The following is a 21,066-nucleotide window of genomic DNA, read 5'->3' on the forward strand; positions in this document are numbered from 1 at the left end:
ATGTATTTATATATATTTTTATTATTTAATACGGATTTCTTTTAAAGTAGATAGTGTAAATAAAAATTAATAGATAATAAATAATTTACATAAAATAAAAACTTTAATAAAATACTCAATAATTATATAAACTAATTAGGTAGATTATGTATTTTAATATATTAATCAACAAGATTATATATATATACACACACATTAGATTAACACTCTTTTTAATTATTAAAACCTTTATAATTATTTTAAATAGTCTAATATATTTACATGCATGTATATAGTTTCAACAAATGTTTGGAAAAGTGGCTAGTTAAAGTGTCGGTTTTAAGAAAATATAAATTAATTATAAGTCTTATAATATTATAATATTAATTAGGTTATTTAATATATTAATATAATTGTAAAACAATAAAAAAAATAATAATATAGGTAAAAACAGGGCTGGGGGATTCGAACCTTGGTCCCAGCGACCACAACCATTAACGCAACAACAACCAAGTGCACTATCAGATCTGTTGTGTAAGATCTGAAATAAAATTATATAACCAGCAGACATATTTAGATGAAAAATAAACCCTAGATTCACAATCCGATTATCCGGTAAGTATTAAATAAATTAATGTTAGGGTTATGACAGAACGAAGAACGGCAAACACGATGATGTAATTAATTACCTCAAAACACAATCGGCGATAGGGTAACGAAGCCGAACAGCAGACGGCACAACAACGATCAAAATAGGATACAAGAAGCTATGATAATACAATCTCTTATGGGGGTTTCGTCTGCGATGCTATGAGGGTACTACATGCGCGTTTAATTGAATTATGATATTCGTTTTCTTGTATAATAGTTAACGGGTTGGCGTCGGTGGTTATAATAGGAAATACGAATCCGTAATTGATCGATTAACGAATTTACGAGTGTCGGCAGGTCTCATAAGGCAAGATTAATAGATCCAGTGATTTGATTTCCAAGTTAAACGCTATAATTAAGGTCCAAGAAACATAAATGGGTCACGGTTAAGGAAATGGATCAGGTAAACGGTTCTAAAGGTTAGGATACGGGTTAACCAGTTTTTTTTGAATGGGTTAAAATAAGTTTTGCATTTTAGCCCCTAGATAAAAGCGATAAAATTTCCCGAGCATTGAAATGGGTCGGGCTTTAGTATAAATATTAACTTTGGAAAGTCCGAGTTGTTACAGATTTGTTCGATGATTACCAACAATTCTTAGAAACTAATTGGAGACGTGGATAGCAGGATAAAAATAGGATTGAGATGGTTTTTATTTGGACGATAATGCCCTTTTTTCATTTAATAATTAATTTCCATTTATTCTATTGTGTTTGGTTCCTACCATTCTTATTAAAAAACGTTTTCCTATTTGATCATGCTTCTTGATTTGGATTACGAGGCTGATTTTGGTAATTGGGGTTTGTTTGAAAATTATCACCGACAAGGCTATTTCCGATACCGAGAGTATACCGACTATTGTTATCGTTGTTGACGTTGTTTTTGTACATCAAAAGTTGATGTTAATTGTTTTTAAAAGATTTTCCTTCTGGATTAACAATTCGTTAGACAAACTGTTACTTTCTGGCATGGCTGGTCGCATGTTTGAACCCTTTTTTTTAATGAATGATATATGATGAGCATGAACAAAAGTGATGACCCAAGAATCATTCACTGCTTTGATACTATCTTTTGTTGAGAGGCCACAAATAGTAAACCAAGTTGATATGTACTATTGAGAGTATTGTTTTAATTGTTGGTTGTTGTTGATTACAAAAGAGAAAAGAAATATCAATGGGAAGAAAAGTGACTTAAGAATGAAAATACAACAAAAAAGATGGTGGATTCCTTGATTCACATTGGCTGCAACAGTACTTTTGCTTGGCGGGAAATAGTTGTAATCTCTCATAGGTAACAGAGTGATCCTCGGTATCTATTGTATTCTTTTTTTTTCTTTTCTAACATTGCTAACCAAAAGAACCATTAACTAACATCGTACCAAGAACATCGTACGTATAGATTGCATGAAAATATAGTTATTCTTGTTTTTGATTTTTGTATTTATCTTCAAACGTACGGATACAACTACTTAGAGAACTTGGTACGTAATCTATTTCCTTAGCTGTACATTCAGTTTCCAAGCCAACACATAAATCTAATCCTACACAATCATACATCTCAAACATCAACTGTAGAAACAATCTTTCTTTCTTTTTAACTCCTAACCGTGAACCAGTTTTCTTGTGACACCGTCTCATTTTCTGTGCATTGCTTTCGCGATGACCCTCTCTTTTCATAACGCCTAACTGAAAACGGTATTTTACTTGCTATCTTCATCTCCTCCGACCCATCCGACTCGTAGCCCTCATCATCAAGCCCGATATCCAGAACACTCAACGGCGAGTACATGTGATCATAAAAGTGCCTTTGTTGTGTGCTTTTACCATCCGCTGCACCGTTAAGGAACGGATGCTTTAGAAGCTCGTCGACCGTTGATCTCCTTTCCGGTATCCTCACCAAACACTTTTTCAGAAAATCCAAACCGTCATTTGAGAACCCACTAGGAAACGAAGGCCTCTCGTTACTTGATGCGATCTTTAGCACCGCAGCCATTAGATTTGAGGCCCCGAGCTCACCCCAAGGAGTTTTTCCCGTTGCCATTTCGATAACTGTGCACCCAAAAGACCAAATGTCAGCCGAGAAATCTATTCCCTCGTTTCTGAGGACTTCTGGGGCCATCCACAATGGGGTCCCACGAAGGGACCTCTGATTGGTGGGCCCCGTGTTTGATTTTGGCTGTTTTGCACAACCAAAGTCTGCTAACTTTATATTCCCTCGTGAACCCAAAAGCACGTTCTGAGACTTGACATCACCGTGTACAATTCCTATATCATGGAGATACTTTAGACCTTTCAGGATTTCTCGGGTGTACACACGAACGACTTGTTCGTCAAGTTTTCCTCCAAGTTTTTCCATGACGTCACTAAGACTTCCGGCGGCCATGTACTCGATGAAAAGATTTATTTTTTGGTGCCCGTTTTCACCAAAAGAAACGTGTTTCCCAAGGCATTGTACAATGTGAGGGGAATCTAGTGCTTCGAGAATCTTAGCTTCATTCTCGAGGGACTGATTCCCTTCAAGGGAATCAGAAGATTTCACCACGAAAAGCGAGCCGTTAGATTTGTTGATTGCCAAATGAACAACCCCGAACGAACCCGATCCAATCATTTTCCCACGATCCCATTCTCCGGGCAGAGAAGATGGCGACAACTCGCCATTTCTAGACATTTGTTCTTGTTATTCCGCCTCTTCTTATAACTTTCCAGATTGATTAATCTCTTGTACAACTTCAAAGAGAAGAAGATAGATTTACATATATGTAACAAATTAGGACATTAGAGATGATCACCTTAATAAATAAAGCTTCGAAATAAGAGTAGGGGCAGGCCGGCGTTACATGAAAGGTGGACAACCTACGGTGATGGAGCGGTCTCCCGGTTGCTGGAAACCGCCCTCACTCACTGGCTTGTGAAAGTTTTGGTAATTTGTTCTACAAATTGGATTGTGAAGGAGGACAGAGTCAGAAATGATTGTATCTATAGATTGTGTCTATATATTGATTAGCTTTTTCCAGAAACCACAAGTTTCTAAAGAGAAGAAGAATGGTTGGTGATCCCATAAATGTGGAAATCTTGGTGGTCGCCATCTTTTCTGTTGTTGTCAAATTGAGTTCATACACATCATTAGTGGATTTTGGAAAATTACTAAATATTAAAGTAACAAAGTATTTATAATGTTAGAGAGAAAAATAAAATGAAAATTAATTGACTTTCATAAGAAATCATCAGCTTCATATAGAAGCTCCAAGACTTTTATGTATATAAAAAGAGGCTCAATCGTTGAGCCATTTTAGTAAGATAGTCTGCGAGAATAAGTCATTATTCTCTCGGTTTGCATGGATATCCACTTCAAAAAGCGTAAAAAAAGTTAATAAATACTTCAAAAAGCATGACATACCTATTATCTTCTGGCCAAACCCCTGAAGCCATCGCAGGTAGGTTTTCTAACTTCAATAAGCAGCAAACAATTAGAGACAATTTTTCTATAAAAAATTTTCTTCAATAGACAAAATCAACAATTATGAGTACAACACATATATATTTCTAACCATAAAATGTCTCATTGCATATCCATTGACAATCTCATTTTTATCCAGCTACTTATACCTTGTAATAAAGTCAATGAATGCATAATTCAAAATAGAATGCCGATTATTGTTAGTATCAAATAATTTGAAAACCAAACATAAACTGGTTGTTGACTTTAAGTACGCAACAACAGTGACATTTCACATATTGCCGATTGCTGGCAGGTATATTCAGGTAAAGTTGTTGCTGCTGTATTTTGTTCGTGGTCTAGCTCGATTGTTTAAATTGATACTTGGGCTGTCTTTAGCTTTTTGCTCAACATCATGGAATTTAGATTATAAAGATATTAACGACAATTAAAATTATTATAAAGGTGGCAGACAATCTGCCACTGCTGTCAAACACATAGGCCTGTGATCGTAAGAATAAGTCTACAGGTCTTCAATGTTTCCTCAACGTTGAGATTTGGCAAGGAAGTATTAGACGTTACATAAATAGCAATCAAATCAATGAGTACGGGGCAAGACAATATATGAAGAAAGGTAATACGCAAAAGACAATATATAAGAAGACAGATACAAACTTACCTAAATATGAAAACATCATTTTGTCGATAACTAAGACGCTAACATCAGCTACCATATAGTTAATCTAAATTCAACCTAATGTAATAGCAATAAGGTGTAAACCTAATTGACACGTGTACGTAAGCAAAGAAGTGCGCGATTAGTGAATTTGTTGATGAGATACATGCAAAAGGAAATCACAGTTAACAATCCACTAAAAGCACGAACGAACTGAAGGCACAAAATTAAGTGAAATTCAATCAGAAATAGGAAATCATCACCTGAACACAAGCAAAGAAGCGACCGATTTCCGTGTTTCTGATCTATGCTAAAGTAATAAAATCAATAAATTTAGGAAAATACAACTAAAATAATGTAAATAGAATCCACAATTAAGGGTCATCAGTCAAATCTACCACTTCCACATAGCAATATCAGTTACTGGAGAATCAAAGCCGATTATTGTATAGGTTTATTTTCAAGAATGATAAACGATAATTAACGCACAACTTAGAAATAACCGACTTATATTATAACCAGAAAATATAACTCAAAAAACTGATTACAATATCTTTGGTGGTGATTGTTGGTTTTTTGTGTTGTTGTTGTTGTTGTTGTATCTAACACTAACTTTGTACATCTATTTATACTAGTAACCCAACTTGGTCACCAAGTATAATATGTGGTCACCACTCAACATGGCCACCAAGGTGAACTTGGCCAACAAGGTGAACTTGGCCACCAAGCATATGAAATGTTTCATAATACCCCTTAGACTTTAACCGACTTGTTAAAACCTCTTAGGCCCGGTTCCCCGACTTGTGACCCGGAATAGAAATTAATCCAACATTCACCCCCCTAATTTCTGATTCGGATTAGTAAGGTCTTCAACTCCAAGTAACTCGCGCATCTCCATGAACTTGATTCTTGCGAGTGCTTTAGTGAGAATATCGGCTCGTTGCTCTTTCCCGCTAATGTGCTTAACATCGACCTCGCCGTTGTAGCAATCTCGGATAAAATGAAAGCGAGACTTTATATGCTTTGTTCGGTTGTGAAAAACCGGATTTTTCAAAAGGGCTATTGCAGACGTGTTATCAACTTTCAACATAACTTTCTGTAATGCTTCTCCAGTCAACTCGCTCAACAACTCTCGGAGCCATACAGCTTGACATGCAGCTGCTGAAGCCGCCATGTACTCGGCTTCACACGATGAGAGTGCAACTGTCGCTTGCTTTTGTGAGCACCATGTAATTGGAGATTGCCCGTAATAAAACACGTGCCCCGTGGTACTTCTACCATCATCCTCATCTATGTTGTGACTACTATCACAATAACCTACAAGTCGTTTGGACCCGTTCTTCCCGTACTTGTTATCATAACTCGTCGTTTTCTTCAAATATCTCAATAGGTGTCGTATTGCCATACCATGAGATTCTCGTGGGCTTTGCATATATCGACTAACAATACCCACAGAGTACGCCATATCCGGACGAATGTGTAATAAATACCGTAAGCAACCCACTACCTTTCGATACTCGGTTGCATCGAGTTCGACTTCATTCTCGGCTTTTGAGTATTTGACACCGTGATCCATCGGGACTTGAGACAAATTACAGTTTTGCATATCAGTCTTCTTTAGAATCCTTTTGGCGTATCCTTCTTGTGTAATTACTATCCCGTCCTCTTGTTGGACTACTTCGATTCCGAGATAGTAGGTCAACTTCCCGAGATCCGACATCTCAAACTTGGTCGCCATACCCTTTTTGAAATCGGAAATTATACTCGAGCTTGTACCTGTCACAAATAAATCATCCACAAACACGGCTACGATCAAAAAATGTTTCCCATCCGTCTTTTGGTAAACCGATTGTTCCTTGGAACATTTTTGAAACTTCATGTCTCGTAGGATGTTATTGAGCTTTGTGTTCCAAGCTCGGAGAGCTTGCCTTAACCCGTACAAGGCCTTTGACAATTTGTAAACTTTTGCCTCCTCGCCTTTTTTCTCGTATCCTTCGGGTTGAGAAACGAACACAACTTCTTTCAATTCACCATGTAGAAATGCCGTATTTACATAAAGATGGTGGATTTCCCACCCGCTAGATGCAGCCAACGCGATTAGTAGCCGAACGGTCTAGATTCGGGCTACCGGAGCGAAAACATCATCAAAGTCAATCCCGGGTTGTTGCACGTAACCCTTTGCAACCAACCGAGATTTGTACTTGTTTATCGTTCCATCCGCATTTCGTTTGATTTTGAACACCCACTTCAACCCGATACATTTTGCACCATTTGGAAGTTCAACTAACCTCCATGTTTCATTCTTGTTTATCGAATCGATCTCGGTATTCATAGCTCGAACCCATTCTTGGTTCGACTTAGCCTCAAAATAGCTACTCAGTTCACATAATCTTCTTGTAATCTTCTTGGTAAAACCGAGACTCGGGTTGAACATCTTAGACCCGTTTGGGCCTCATTATCACCCGAATAGACCTGTGACCCATTACTCGTCGACTGAACTTGAGAGCGGATTGAGGAATTAGGCCCTATATGACTTGGTTCGGCTGAGTCGTTGGACTCGGGTTGAACCGATGATGTAGGTTCAGAGCTTGGACTACCCGGGTTGCTTCTAGACGTTTCTTCAATAGTGGGTTCGATTTGACCAGATCCATTGTCAACCGCACCCCCCCAAACAATAGAAACATACCCGGCTCGTAGTCATTCTTCTCGACTTTCTTTACCCAATTCCACCCTTTGTTTTCGTCAAACACAACGTCCCGACTAACAACAATTTTCTTGGTGTTCGGATCGAAGAGACGGTATGCTTTTGAACCCGTCTCCGACCTGAGATAAACGAGTTGTCTTGACCTATCATCAAGTTTCTTTAGATGTACACTATCAACTTTAGCATACACCATGCACCCAAATACTTGAACATGTTCAATAATCGATTTCTTTTTCTTGAACAGTTAATATGGTGTTTGATCAACCAAGGCCCGGGTTGGGACCCGATTGATTAAAAAGGTTGAATGTCGGACCGCTTCTCCCCATATATAATTTGGTACCTGCATTGCCTTTAGAATACTCCGCACCATCCCCATTAAAGTTCTGTTTCGCCTTTCTACCACGCCATTTTGTTGCGGCGTGTACGGGGCTGCTAAATTCCGAATAATTCCACTCTCATTGCAGAACCGATTGAAATCACGTGAAGTGAATTCTCCTCCCCTATCGGTTCGGAGAGTTTTCATTGGTAAACCCGCCTCCGTCTCGATTAGGGCTTTAAACCTCTTAAAAATTTCAAACGCTTCACCTTTTTCTTTCAATAAAAATGTCCACATATATCATGAGTAATCGTCTATAATAACAAACACATACCTATTACCCGAGATAGTGGATGGGGTTATTGGACCGCACAAGTCACCATGAAATAACTCCAAAGGTTGGGATGCTCTAAACGAGGATGTAGCCGGAAACGAACGCCTCGTTTGTTTAGCCACCAAACACGATTCACACAACTGATTTTCTTGTTCAACATGTGGTAAACCTCGTACAAGATCCTTCTTAGCCATCGATTTCATTAACTCGAAATTGATGTGCCTAAGTCTTGCATGCCAACGCCATGAATCATCTTTGATCTTTGATTGCAAACACACGGGAGCTCCAATCTTCATTCGTATTTTTTAAAGTCGGTTTGCGGATCTCTTGACCTTCATGAGTAACCTCCCGTTCTCATCGTACATGGTCAGAAGATCGTGTTTCATCCGAATGTCACATCCGGACTCCGTTGCTTGACCGAGACTTATTATATTATTTTTTAACTCCGGAATATAATAAATCTCGGTTATCAAGTCTTGGTCACCCGATTTTCCTTGGAAAAGAATTGAGTCTTTTCCCTTGATTTTAACAAATGTCCCATCTCCGAACTTAACCCTCCCGGTTATGTTCTCGTTTAACTCTAAAAAAATATGACTGATTTCCCGTCATATGATTACTTGCCCCATTATCCAAATACCATACATCATCTTCGACCAGTTCGGTCTCGTATTTCTTTAGTATTAGGTTTTGTTCATTTAATAACACAACTTGATGCATATACGCCGCATCATCAAAATTTTCACGGGCTTCAGTTTTGTTTGCTTCTTGACCCTTTTGAACTCGGTCCGGGCAACCGGATGCAAAGTGACCAAACTGGTCACATCGGTAACACAAAATCTTTGACTGATCTTTCTTCACCCTTACTTTTCCCTGACTTGAGGACCCTTGTTCGGTACTAGGGGTTCGGTATTGGCCATTGAAAAAGGCCTCGGCCGCGACCTCGACCTCCTCGTCCTCGTCCCCCGTTAGATTCAAAACTTCTATGGCTTGATGAATCATATTTACCGAATAAAAGTTTACCTTGTCACCCCCTTGAATTTCTTCTTCTCGGATTCGCTCCTCCTAGGCTCGGAGTCGGCTTACAACATCTTCAAATCCCGTTTTATTGAGATCCAACACTTGCTCAAGCTAAGCAACCATTTGAATATACTTCGATCTTGGGAGACTTTTGAGAAACTTCTTTACCAACCTTGCTTCATCTATAACTTTGCCGAGAGCTGCTGATTTCGAGGCAAAGCTCGATAACTTGCCCGCAAAGTTATCTATGGAATCTGACTCGTTCATCTTCATATTGTCAAATTCCATTGACAAGGTTTGGAGACGTGCTTCTCTAACCCGTTCGGCACCTAAGTGTCGGGTTTTAATCGAATCCCACATGGCTTTAGCAGTTTCTTGATCTCCAATTTGCATGATTAAGGTTTTCGGTATGGATTGAAACAACAAGGCCATAGCCATGTCATTTTTGTCTTCATCGGGGACACCCGAGTTGATGGTGTCCCAAACTTTGTGAACTCTTAGGACTACTTTCATCCTCATAGCCCACACGGTATAGTTCATTGTAGTTAACATTGGATATTGAACAGAAGATGGCCCATTCTCTTTCCCCTTTGGCGGCGGCGGTGGAGTCGTGTCACCCATGGCTACTCAAACCCAACTTGTTTGAATAAAGTAAAAACTGAACGAACTATGCTATCGACAATGACAACAAATTCTTTGGGAGATCAAACCAACTTGTTCGATCAACCACGATAACAACTTCTTCAGGAAATCAAACCAACTTGTTCGATCGAGACACCTTCTTTGTTGGCCGTTAATTATCGCGTTCTTGAACCGAGCTTTGATACCAATTCAAGAATGATAAACGATAATTAACACACAACTTAGAAATAACCGACTTATATTATAACCAGAAAATATAACTTAAAAAACTGATTACAATATCTTTGGTGGTGATTGTTGGTTTTTTGTGTTGTTGTTGTTGTATCTAACACTAACTTTGTACATCTATTTATACTAGTAACCCAACTTGGTCACCAAGCATAATATGTGGTCACCACTTAACTTGGCCACCAAGAAGAACTTGGGCAACAAGGTCAACTTGGCCAACAAGGTGAACTTGGCCACCAAGCATATGAAATGTTTCATAATACCCCTTAGACTTTAACCGACTTGTTAAAACCTCTTAGGCCCGGTTCACCGACTTGTGACCGGGAATAGAAATTAATCCAACATATTTCAATACCAAAATGATAAACTCTAATATGACAACTGATGTTTTAGGATGGCACCAAGTCCAGAGAGCTACCCAGCTAATTCTAATATAGAATAAAAGACATTTTTGACTAAAGACTCGGGAACAAAACAAAAACGATAATGTTTTAGACTTAAAGCTTAAGCAAAAGAGGGTTAACTTTTAATGAATGATCTTGTTGATGATGTTTGATTTCCCAATATAGCTAATTAGGGCTTAGATGTGGCTTTCCTGAAGAAAACATAATCAAGTCAAATGACCTGTAAGACTAATTGTAACCACAATAGGCAAAGAACGTAGATAATGATGGTGATGCTCTGATTGGCTTCCATTGACACTAGGAAACAAACAAGAGCGTAGGCGATGATGATTAAGGAGGCATAATTAGTGGACTGAACTCTGGACATCCATTCAGAAGACAGTACAACAACTCAGCTAAAGCTACAACACTATGATCCACAATTTTCCTGAAATTGTATATATACTAGTTGGTTTGTTGGTAAGAATTACCACGCCGCGGTTTATCGGTAAGAATTACCAACTGCAGTTTCACGTTTAATGCGCATAGATTTTACGTGCCCAACCTTATAGCCCCACGTTACATCACATTCGGCTCGGCTCGTTTACGCTCTAGTCAAGCCAACCCAAGGAACCTATCATACTGCAATTCCTTCACCTGGAAGTGTGGCATTTTGTTGTGTTATCAATCTTTGTTGTTGGTTATTGGGATAAGTGGTGTGTGCGCATCTGTTTATCAGATCTGCAAGTTCTGGAATCAGTGGGTTGATAATCACTGTTGTTGCCAGTATGGAGCTAAGCTGCAGATCTCCTGTGTTAATAGCAAAGCAAATTAAAAAGTATTAGACAATTGATTAGTTACATATCTAACAATTTTCTATTTTCTTACATGCTTATCATGCTATTTTTTACTTTAAGTTCTTGTCTAAACCTTATTGAATTTGTTGCATAAGTATTTGTTTGTGTTTCCGAGCTCACTTATAAAGGAAAACATTTCTATTCCTTTCTTTTCTTTTCTTTTCATTTTCCTTTCCTTTAATTTATTTTCCTTTTCTTTCCTACCAACCAATTCCTTCCAAAATGGAAAAAAGAATTTACACTAGAAAAGCCTCCACTTTCCATTCCTTTCTCGCTTTAAATGAAACTCAGGAACACACTTTTTATTATTTCCTTCCTTAAATGAATCATAGGAACACAACATTTCCTTTCTTTCCATCCTTTTCATCTCCTTTCTTTCCTTAAGTTGAACTCAAGAATAGAGCCTTAAATGAAAATAATAATAATTACTAATCAAAAACAACAAAGAACCTAGCAACAAAATAAGGCAACAAGCAAAAGCTTACTTTTGACACTGATAACAGACCAGAAACGACAAATAAAGAATAAGACTCGTGGATAAATACTACCTTTTTAACACTACATACACCAACACTCGTGGATTTATGACTCCCTATCATAATACGAGGTACTGGTTAGCCGATTTTCTACGACAACGTGCGTTAAATAAGGAAGAAAGATTTAGTCATGCTCACGCACAACTCATAAATGTTATCGATCGCTCCTATGGTGTTTTGAACAATCCTAAAGTAAATGGTTCCCTTTTCTTTTCAAATACAAAGAGACACAGTGATTGTTTGTTTTGTTGTCTATAATTTTATATGGAAATGCAATGTTCATTATCAGTTATTAATGGACTACGATTGGACCACTATCTTTTCTGAAATACAAGGTGGAGAAAGTGATGGTCAGTTCGTTCATGGCATATAATGTAGGCTTGTTCATCGGATCGGATAACGGATTATTCGGTTAAGGTTATTCGGATTTGATAATTTTTGGACCCTATCCGAAATCCAATACGAATTAGGAATATTTCTATTTGATATGAATCTATCCGAATTAAATTTGGATCGGATTCGGATAATATCCAAATAATCCGAAATAAACCTAAAAAAATTACCTACTTTTTTGTTCCTAACATTTAATAGTTTAGAATCACAATAAACATACAAACCGGAAAATACGAATTACTCTTAACACAAATTTAAAGTTTAAACTTCAAATAAAAGTCTGATAAATATACCAAACCGGAAAATACCACTAAAAACATGTTTTTATACGGATTAAACGAATATCCGAATAATCCGAAAAATCCGATTTTTTTTTAAATTCCATATCCGAATCCGAATTAGTTATTCAGATATTCGAATTGATCTGATCCGAATATACGAATAAGAATTCGGGCCGGTTTATTTGGGTTTTGATGCAGCAGTGAAATGATCAAGAAGATCGGTTCACGTTGATTCTAAGAATACCCATTAAGAACTTTTCAAAACTCCCAAATCCCACCCAAAGGTCAAGAGGAAATTGAAGAGAAAAATCTTTATTATCAAAATTCAAGTATGATTCTTCACATTACATAAAATGAATATAAATAAAGTTTCTAATATGAAATGGGCCCAAAAAAGGCCATGCAAACACAAACCCAAAAAGAAAAAATGCAAAAACTGCTGAAAAAACATTAAAAGGCCCATAACTTTATTTAAAAGGCGTTTTTGGGCTTTGGACAGGGGTGTAAGACCCCGTTACCGGTGGCCCTACTTTCGTGTTGGATTTACTCATAAACGCATCTAATATCAGAGTTAATTAAAACATTCGCGGAATATAAAAGCTTTCCTAAAACATTTCATAACAAAACACATCTTGTCTTAAAACATCATCTTGTCTTTCAAAATAACCGAAACATTAAACTTAAACTTCTTGAGTCTTCCGATGCCAGCCTCTTATTCAGTGCCACGTGTCTCCTCAAGCGAGCTGCCTCATCCTATTCACCTGCGTGCATACTAAAAGTCAGCTACGCTGAGTGAGTTATAGTTAATCATACATTATACAATACACACAAACTTATATTCTTTCATTCATACTTTCATACTTTCATACTTTCATACTTTCTTTTGTATTAACTTGCTTTCATATCTTACGTTATAAAGAGCATTACGCCCCACATTCCTCGAGTATTATTAGGGCTCGGTACCCTCCTTCCTCGAGTATTATTAGGGCTCGGTACCCTCTTTCCTCGAATTTTAATAGGGTTCGATTCCCTCTTCGTTACCATACAACCATACATCATACCTCGAGTATTATTAGGGCCCGGTACCCTCTTCGTAACCATACAACCATACAACCATCCTTTCCTTTTTTTATTAACCTTATCACATTCATACACATAAGCATACATATCATACTTACCTTATACATAGCGTTACAACCTGACGGTACGTGCAATATCCGAAGATCGTTCACGTACCATCAAGCAATCATTCATGCATTTCACATTATTCACGTAAGGCATACACTTATCTCTTAGGATAAGCGTATTAACAAACATATTGAGTATGCACACAGCCCCGAAAACATAACACATATGGGGCTAGAAACTCACCTGAATCCTGTTACGCTCTCCGTTAATCGTTATTCCCTTCTTGAGCTGTGCACGGCTAACTGTATAATATTTACATGTATCAATTAACTACTACTACTAATGTTGTATTTCTATCTTTATATAACCCACAACGAACGGGAGTCCAGGGGCAGCGCCCCTGGCAGCGGGGTCTAGGGGCGGCAGCCCCTAGCAGGGTCCAAGGGGCAGCCCCTAGCAGGATCCAAGGTCAGCTTGGAAAAATTTTATTTCTATTAATTGTCTTAACACATTTTTCATTAGGTTTTTAATTTATTTTCTAATTCGCTAACTCCAGCGAACTTATCATTAAGCGAACTTAACCATAAGCGAACTTAACATTAAGCGAACTTATTGTAAGCGAACTTAGTGTTAAGCGAACTTAACATTAGGCGAACTTACTGTAAGCGAACTTAGTGTTAAGCGAACTTAACATTTAAGCGAAGTTAAGCATTCGGCGAACTTAACTCAGGCGAAGTTAGCATTGAACGAACTTATCACCAGGCGAAGTTATGGCTTGGCGAACTTATCACCAGGCGAATTTATGGCTTGGCGAACTTACCCAGCGAACTTATGTACTCGGCGAAGTTGATTAGTTAGGGGAACTTGCTTGCAAGCGAACTTGCTTGCAGGCGAAGTTCGCTTGCAGGCGAAGTTGTGCAGCAGCCGCTACTGTTCATCCTTAATCCCCAAAATCAGCATCGTTTTACCGAGAAATCCATGGGTATGGTATTTGACTAACCCACGATCATTCGTATGGTCGTTTTTGGTTAAGATTTGACCCGAAAACACGTAAAGTTTGGACCTTTAGTTCTAGAAACGTTCAATACAAGGCCTACGGTTTATCTTAAACGAACCGTACATGTTTAAGGGTTTATTAGGTTCGTCCTAGCATCAAGTTCGCTACTTTACGCTTCGTTTAGATCCGATCTATTATCGTTTCAAGTTTCATGGCAAACCGTCTATAAAAACATGAACTTTAAGATCGAAATCTGACCTTTATGTGTTCGGTTTGCGTGGTTATCTCGTATCTAGCTCGTATATCGAAGATCTAATAGTGGTTGACTTGATTTTGGTCTCGGATCCCGTTATCTCTCTCGCGGCCGTGTGAGGTGGAGGATGTGTGTGTTTTTGAGTGTGTAGAGAATAAGATGGAAATGAATGGTGGTTTAGGGTTTAAGGGTGCTTTAAGGAGGTATTTATACCCCTTAAGGCTCATGGACCTAAGGCCCATTACCCTTAATCCATCTTAATTAAGTCCAAGTCCATGATCTCTTCCATATTAGACGTTAGTTAATATTATTAAACGCACGACAATTTAACGCAACTTTCTTTATTTATTATTAGAATATTTAGGATGTTACAAGGGGAAAAACCGCCGTACTTGCTACAACGTGCTCCTCGTCTCAAGCTTCGATTTAACTGGTAATGGGCTTAAAACGGAGCTTCGTGGGCCAAGTTATGGCCGTTTTCGTGGGCCGCCTTTGAAGGCACGATCATAGCCTCCAAATATAACATGGTCCGTTCTTCAATACTTGGGCCTCCATCAGTTTTCGGTTTCGGTTTGGATTTCGGTTTTTACCGGATTTCGGATTTCTTGAACACCCAGGGTTCACCAAGTGTTGAGTATATGACTACTTTACGTGACGAGATAGCTACTCAACTAATTCCTAATGAATAAAATTCACATTATATGCAAATTATTAATTTATATTTGTATTTTAGTATGTTTTAATGGACTTTGAAGTAATGATGTGTAATTTGATTGTGTATTATGTTATTTATGTTCTTTTTATAATTATTCGTCAATCAGTTTTCTAACCAAACAAATATATTTCATTCAGCACGAAACAAGTAATAGGGGTAAAATAGTCATTCAACATAGTTATTCAAACATCTAACCAAACAACAGTTTATTGGTTCAACACTTACTGGCTAAGAGCATCTTAACCATTCAAACCTCTTACTGGTTTTGCACTTAATGGCTCAGCAGTTGCCAAACAGTCTTTTAATGGAGTTGATTTTAATCTACATCATATGTAACTTTCATTTTTCCTTAATTTAATAAAGTTAGACTTTTAACAGTTAACACCATCATTTTGATAACCTAGAACAAATTGGGGTATGCATAAAATCATTATATAAATCACCTCACCAACCACATGTCCAGATGTCAGTTGTTAAAACATAAAATTATTATCTAACTAAAGTTGACTTTATTGATGCCAAATCTGGTTCATAAAAAATATGATGCATATTATTTGGGGTCCTACTAGGGACACTCCTTAATAGGCGACGTATAGTATTATACGCCGCGTATAGAAGTACAATGGTTAAGACAAACTGTACTTCTATACGCGGCGTATAGAACTATACCCGCGTATTAGGGTACAGTCAACCTAGGATTGATTATGACAGCCCTAGGTTGTCAAGTCGTACATTATACGCCACGTATAGAGATATACGCGTATTGGTCCAATTTGAATTATTGAGCTCATCGACTCTCCTTCCCTTCTCTTTATATATTATAACATACACATACACTATATACACGCATTTCTAACAAAATACACCCGAGAAGCAAGGAGGAGAAGGAAAAATGGATTGGTTTAGCCATTTATTTCTATACTCTAACGTGGAGGAACCAGGATACGCACATAACGATCAGCCTGGCACGACTTTGAGCCAAGTTTTCGTTGTATATTTATTTAGTACAAAGTCGTTAGTTGGATTTTTAACTAAGACATGTTACATTACATTTTTCAGGAGTATTTCGGCTATGGTATTCAACCTAAACAGTCTTACAGTCAGCCTAGGTCGCCGGGGTTACCAAATTTGAATCGGGTTTTCATTATATATTTATTTAATATAAAGTCGTTTGTTGATGTTTAACTAATATATGTTACCATTACGTATGTAAGGAGTATTTCGGTCATGATAGTCAACTTGAACAATGTTACGGTCATCCATTGTACCGGTTACCGGTTGAACACTGTTACGGTCGTTTGTTGATCAATGTTACCATTTGGTGGGTCGGATTATGGAGGCCAGTCGTTTTCTTTGTACCACTTGCCAATAGTAGAGGAACCGTATTATGGAACCCAGTCTTCATACCATGTACCGGTTGAAGTATCAACGTATTATGAGGGAAACGAATATGATGTTGATAATTATGATGTTGGGGGAAACTCAGATGATGAAGATAATTATGATGATGATTACATACGCGAGCCGATAGTTTCGTATAAAACAAATAATCTAAGACACCATATGTTTTGTTTAAGTGATTATTATGGTTTTGAACATGTTTTGTAAATGAACTTAAAACTGGTTTCAGAATTTTGAGTCTCGTAATGAATTGGAGGAATGGGCCAAAAATAGAGTACGGGAGCATGGGTGTGTTATTGTGGTCCAACGTTCAAGGAAAAACGGTGTGGACCTTGCATGCAATCGTGGAGAGGGGGATCAAAACTGAAGGCCTTGATCAGGGGTACCAGTGGCATTAAAAAATGATGTCTATTTAAACTCCTAGGTAGGTACGACGCGTCAGGTAAATGTTGGAGGCTTGAAGTAGTAAACGAGACACACAACCACGATCCTGTTGTCTATGATTAGGGGTACGTGCAGCTCCGGAAAATAAACAGCGATGAACTTGATCTGGTTTCCATGTTATATAGGAACGACTTGAAGCCTTCAAAATTAAACAAACGTACACGAGTAGTTTCCTAGTTTCCAACCCAAACTCAAGGACATATACAACTACTTGAGTAAGCTTAAAGACCATGAGAGAATTAGAGATGCCCCCATGAAGGTAGTTGAATAACCTTCCTAGTTTTACTATATAAAAACCGTGTTTATAATATTAATTAAAGTTTTATTAAATCCAATTCAGGTACTGGAAAACTTTTTCCATAACAATGGTTTCGGTACTATACCCGGAGAATGCTTCTAATGACATGACGGAGGACATTTTCTTCTCCCGTAAATAAGTCGGATAAAATGTGGTGTGCATTCCCCGAGGTGTTGTTGATTGACAAGACGTACAAGACCAACAGGTACAGCTGGCCATTGATTCAATTTGTTGGCGTGACGTCTACATCAAAGTTGTTTTTCGTATCGCTTACACATTTTAATTAGGGAACGAGAGAAGAACTTCACATGGCCCCTCAAGAAACTTAAAGAAATGCTCGATGATTGTATGGAGCCATGCACTGACTAACGCGGACCGAGCCTTTATGAATTCGTGTCATGTAATCTTCCCTAATGCCACCAGAAATTTATGTAGATGGCACATCTCCGAGAATATAAAGAAAAAGTTTAAGATTCTTTATAGAACAGATATTGGGGAGGACTTCGCGTACTGGATGAAAGTTCTGTATAAGTCTCCGACGATCGAAAAGTTCGACTATATTTGCACTCAGATGGAACGTCATTTAGAAGAACACAACAGACACGTTAAGTCTTTCATGAGTATATAGTTTCTAATAGTCTAGATAGACATTTAATTAACATTTTCCTTTATTTTTTTCGAAGGTCTTGTATTATATTCGTCACAACTGGTTGGAGCCATACAAATACAAGTTTGTAGCTTGCTGGATTGACGACCTCCGAAACTACGAGAACACACAAAATTTAGTTGAAGCCAGCACGCCAACTTGAAAAGGTATCTCAATAGAACCAACAATATGCTCGACACCATTGCAAGGCATGTCCTTCGAGTGGTTAATAGTCAAATGGCAGAAATCGGTGGAACGTTTGAAGGGTTGCGTTCTAAGGTCATGGAAGAACATTGAGTGCATGCTTGGTTACAAAAGTTACTTGATTTGGTGTCGATTAAGTCTCTTCAATTAATTGTAAACGAGTATCATTTGATAGATAGGGTGCATGACGGCGGAACTTCGTGCGGCCACCATTTGTTTACGTCTATAGGGTTGTCGTGTGCTTGTCGGTTGGAGGGATACCTAGTTAAAAACATATGTATTCTAATAAAGGATGTAGACCCATTCTGGAGGAGGCTAAATTTTGATCCAGCGTATCCGCGGAAGAAAGAACCAGGCTATGAAGGAGTAGAGTATCGAATAATATGCAAGTAGCAACAATAGCCTCCCGTGTAATAATCATACTAATAATAATAATAATAGTAATAATAATAATAAGGAAAGAAAGATGAGTAAGTGGAATGAGAAACAAAATATAAAGATTTGGATCAAAGATCTTAACATCCAGCTTCAATAGCGTGGTGGTAAGAATGGTGTTTGGCAATCTGAAGGTCTCGGGATGGAACCCCGCCTCTAGCGAAATGCGGACACCGAGAATATTTTTTTAAAGAGGCAAACTAACAGTGTATTAGAGCTGAGCTGCCAAGCCCAATAAGCGAAACCAGAACACTAAACCCAGAACACCGAACCCGAACACCATATCCAGACCTGAACCCTAACACCGAACCCGAACACCATATCCAGACCCCGAACCCTGAACCATCTGAACCCAAATACCATATCCAGACCCGAACCCCGAACCTGAACACCATATCCAGACTTGAACTCCAAACCGGGTGATCCGAATAACGAACTGAGTAGCGTCTGATTCAACAGTTGGGCCTGGTCTACAAGTCCAATCATCTTATAAACCAGAGTTTGGGCAGTGGGCCTGCATTGTTTAAAGATTGTGTTTGGTTCTAATCCATGTTAAATAAATTGACCCAAGACAAAATAACCCGAACTAACCGACCCCGCCAATCCCGTTATGTCCCGTTAACTTTTTAGATGACTGGTTAGCCGGTAACTAAAAGAAATATATATATATATATATATATAAAATCAAAGGAAGGAATAAAATGATAAATGAAAGATATAAATCAAGAACGTAAGAAATAGAACGAAACCAGTAACTACCTATCAAGGTAATACCGTTAGAGCTGTTAAACTAAACAAGCTAGCCTAGATTATCAAGTATGATAATTAACTATAATACAACCTTAATTATTTTTGTTGGCTGGTTAGTTACACGGTTAATTAACAAACATATATGTTTAACAGTTAGTCTTGCATAACTAAGGAAGGGGATTACTGTTAGCTAAGGACGTAACAGGATCCAGGTGATTTTCTAGCCCATTTTCTCTGCTATGTTTCACGGGGTTATGTGCATACTCTATGTGATTGGTTGATACACTTACTTTATATAGTAAGTGTATGATATGTGAATGTGTTTGTATATAGTAACGAATATAAGTATATGGCTTTATGTTGTAAGGAATGCATGTGTGGTTGTATGAAAAGTAGGGACCAGGCCATGATAATATCTGAGATAGTAAGGACTAGACCATAATAATATATGATATGTCTCTATCTGAGATGATAGGGACCAGAACCTAATAATTTCTGAGAATGTAGGGACCAGACCCTGATAATATCTGAGATGGTAGAGATAGTTATGTATATAGTATGAAAGAATGAATGTATGTAAGTATGTTTGTATGAAAGAAAGGTAAACAAGTTAAGTATGCAATATGTGTCTTCAAATACGTATTTACAAGTATGTGAGAGTAATGTATGCTACTTGATTAACTATAACTCAATCAGCGTAGCTGACTTTTAGTATGCACAGATGCAAATAGGATGAGGCACCTGGCTGCACCTGGCTTAAAAGGGACACATGACAGATGAGTAAGGAAATTGGCATCTTAAGATTTGAAGTTATGATATTTTATGATAATTGAACTTAAAGAAAAGTTTGAAAGTTTGTTTTTATTTAAGAATTGTGTAATGAATGGTTGACGCTTTTTTATATTCCGCGAAAAGCTTTAATTAACTCTGATATTTAGAACGGTGTTAATGAGTAAACCAAACGTTCAAATTAAGACCCCAGTATCGGGGCCTTACACGTACAATGATTCAAAATCATAAAAATAAAGAAAAGTCTAGAAATAAATATTTCTTGGATTTCACATGATTTACGAGTCGGTTTCTAAACTAGAGAAGCCGGAAAGAGAATACAAAATCTTGGGTTCAATGGAAGGTTGTCAATGTGAAACAACCAACGCGCTTGTGCCTGTGTTGAGGCATGGGACGGGCATGAGACCGGCCTAGAAGTGATGTACATTATGCGACAATTTAACGATGCACTTGGCCCTTTGCACGCTCGCATATGCGCGAGCCGCCTTACTGCTTTTAACTCATGGCTCGCAGGTTCTTTGCCTTTCCGGATATCATTAAGATCAACTAAGTGTTTCATTGATTTCAGTATTAACT

The 21,066-nt window shown here is 37.8% G+C and overlaps 2 protein-coding genes across 2 annotated transcripts; both read right to left on the bottom strand.

Annotated features, from left to right (window-relative positions):
• Window positions 1–2,048: 2,048 nt before the first annotated feature.
• LOC143584438 (mitogen-activated protein kinase kinase kinase 2-like) lies at window positions 2,049–3,699 on the bottom strand. Its single transcript, XM_077066497.1, has one exon. The coding sequence runs from the start codon at window positions 3,293–3,295 to the stop codon at window positions 2,222–2,224; it is 1,074 nt and encodes a 357-aa protein (XP_076922612.1). The 5' UTR covers window positions 3,296–3,699; the 3' UTR covers window positions 2,049–2,221.
• A 5,522-nt stretch (window positions 3,700–9,221) lies between these two features.
• On the bottom strand, window positions 9,222–9,731 carry LOC143584436 (uncharacterized). The gene has a single exon (XM_077066495.1). The coding sequence runs from the start codon at window positions 9,729–9,731 to the stop codon at window positions 9,222–9,224; it is 510 nt and encodes a 169-aa protein (XP_076922610.1).
• Window positions 9,732–21,066: the final 11,335 nt, after the last annotated feature.

This window comes from Bidens hawaiensis, unplaced genomic scaffold (assembly GCF_021521415.1).
Source record: "Bidens hawaiensis isolate Kalapana, Puna unplaced genomic scaffold, B.hawaiensis_p1.1 tig00033129_1, whole genome shotgun sequence".
NCBI lineage: Eukaryota > Viridiplantae > Streptophyta > Magnoliopsida > Asterales > Asteraceae > Bidens > Bidens hawaiensis.

Bases quoted from the DNA above. Each gene is read 5' to 3' on its own strand.
- LOC143584438 (XM_077066497.1), bottom strand. From the start codon at position 3,295: ATGTCTAGAAATGGCGAGTTGTCGCCATCTTCTCTGCCCGGAGAATGG.
- LOC143584436 (XM_077066495.1), bottom strand. From the start codon at position 9,731: ATGGGTGACACGACTCCACCGCCGCCGCCAAAGGGGAAAGAGAATGGG.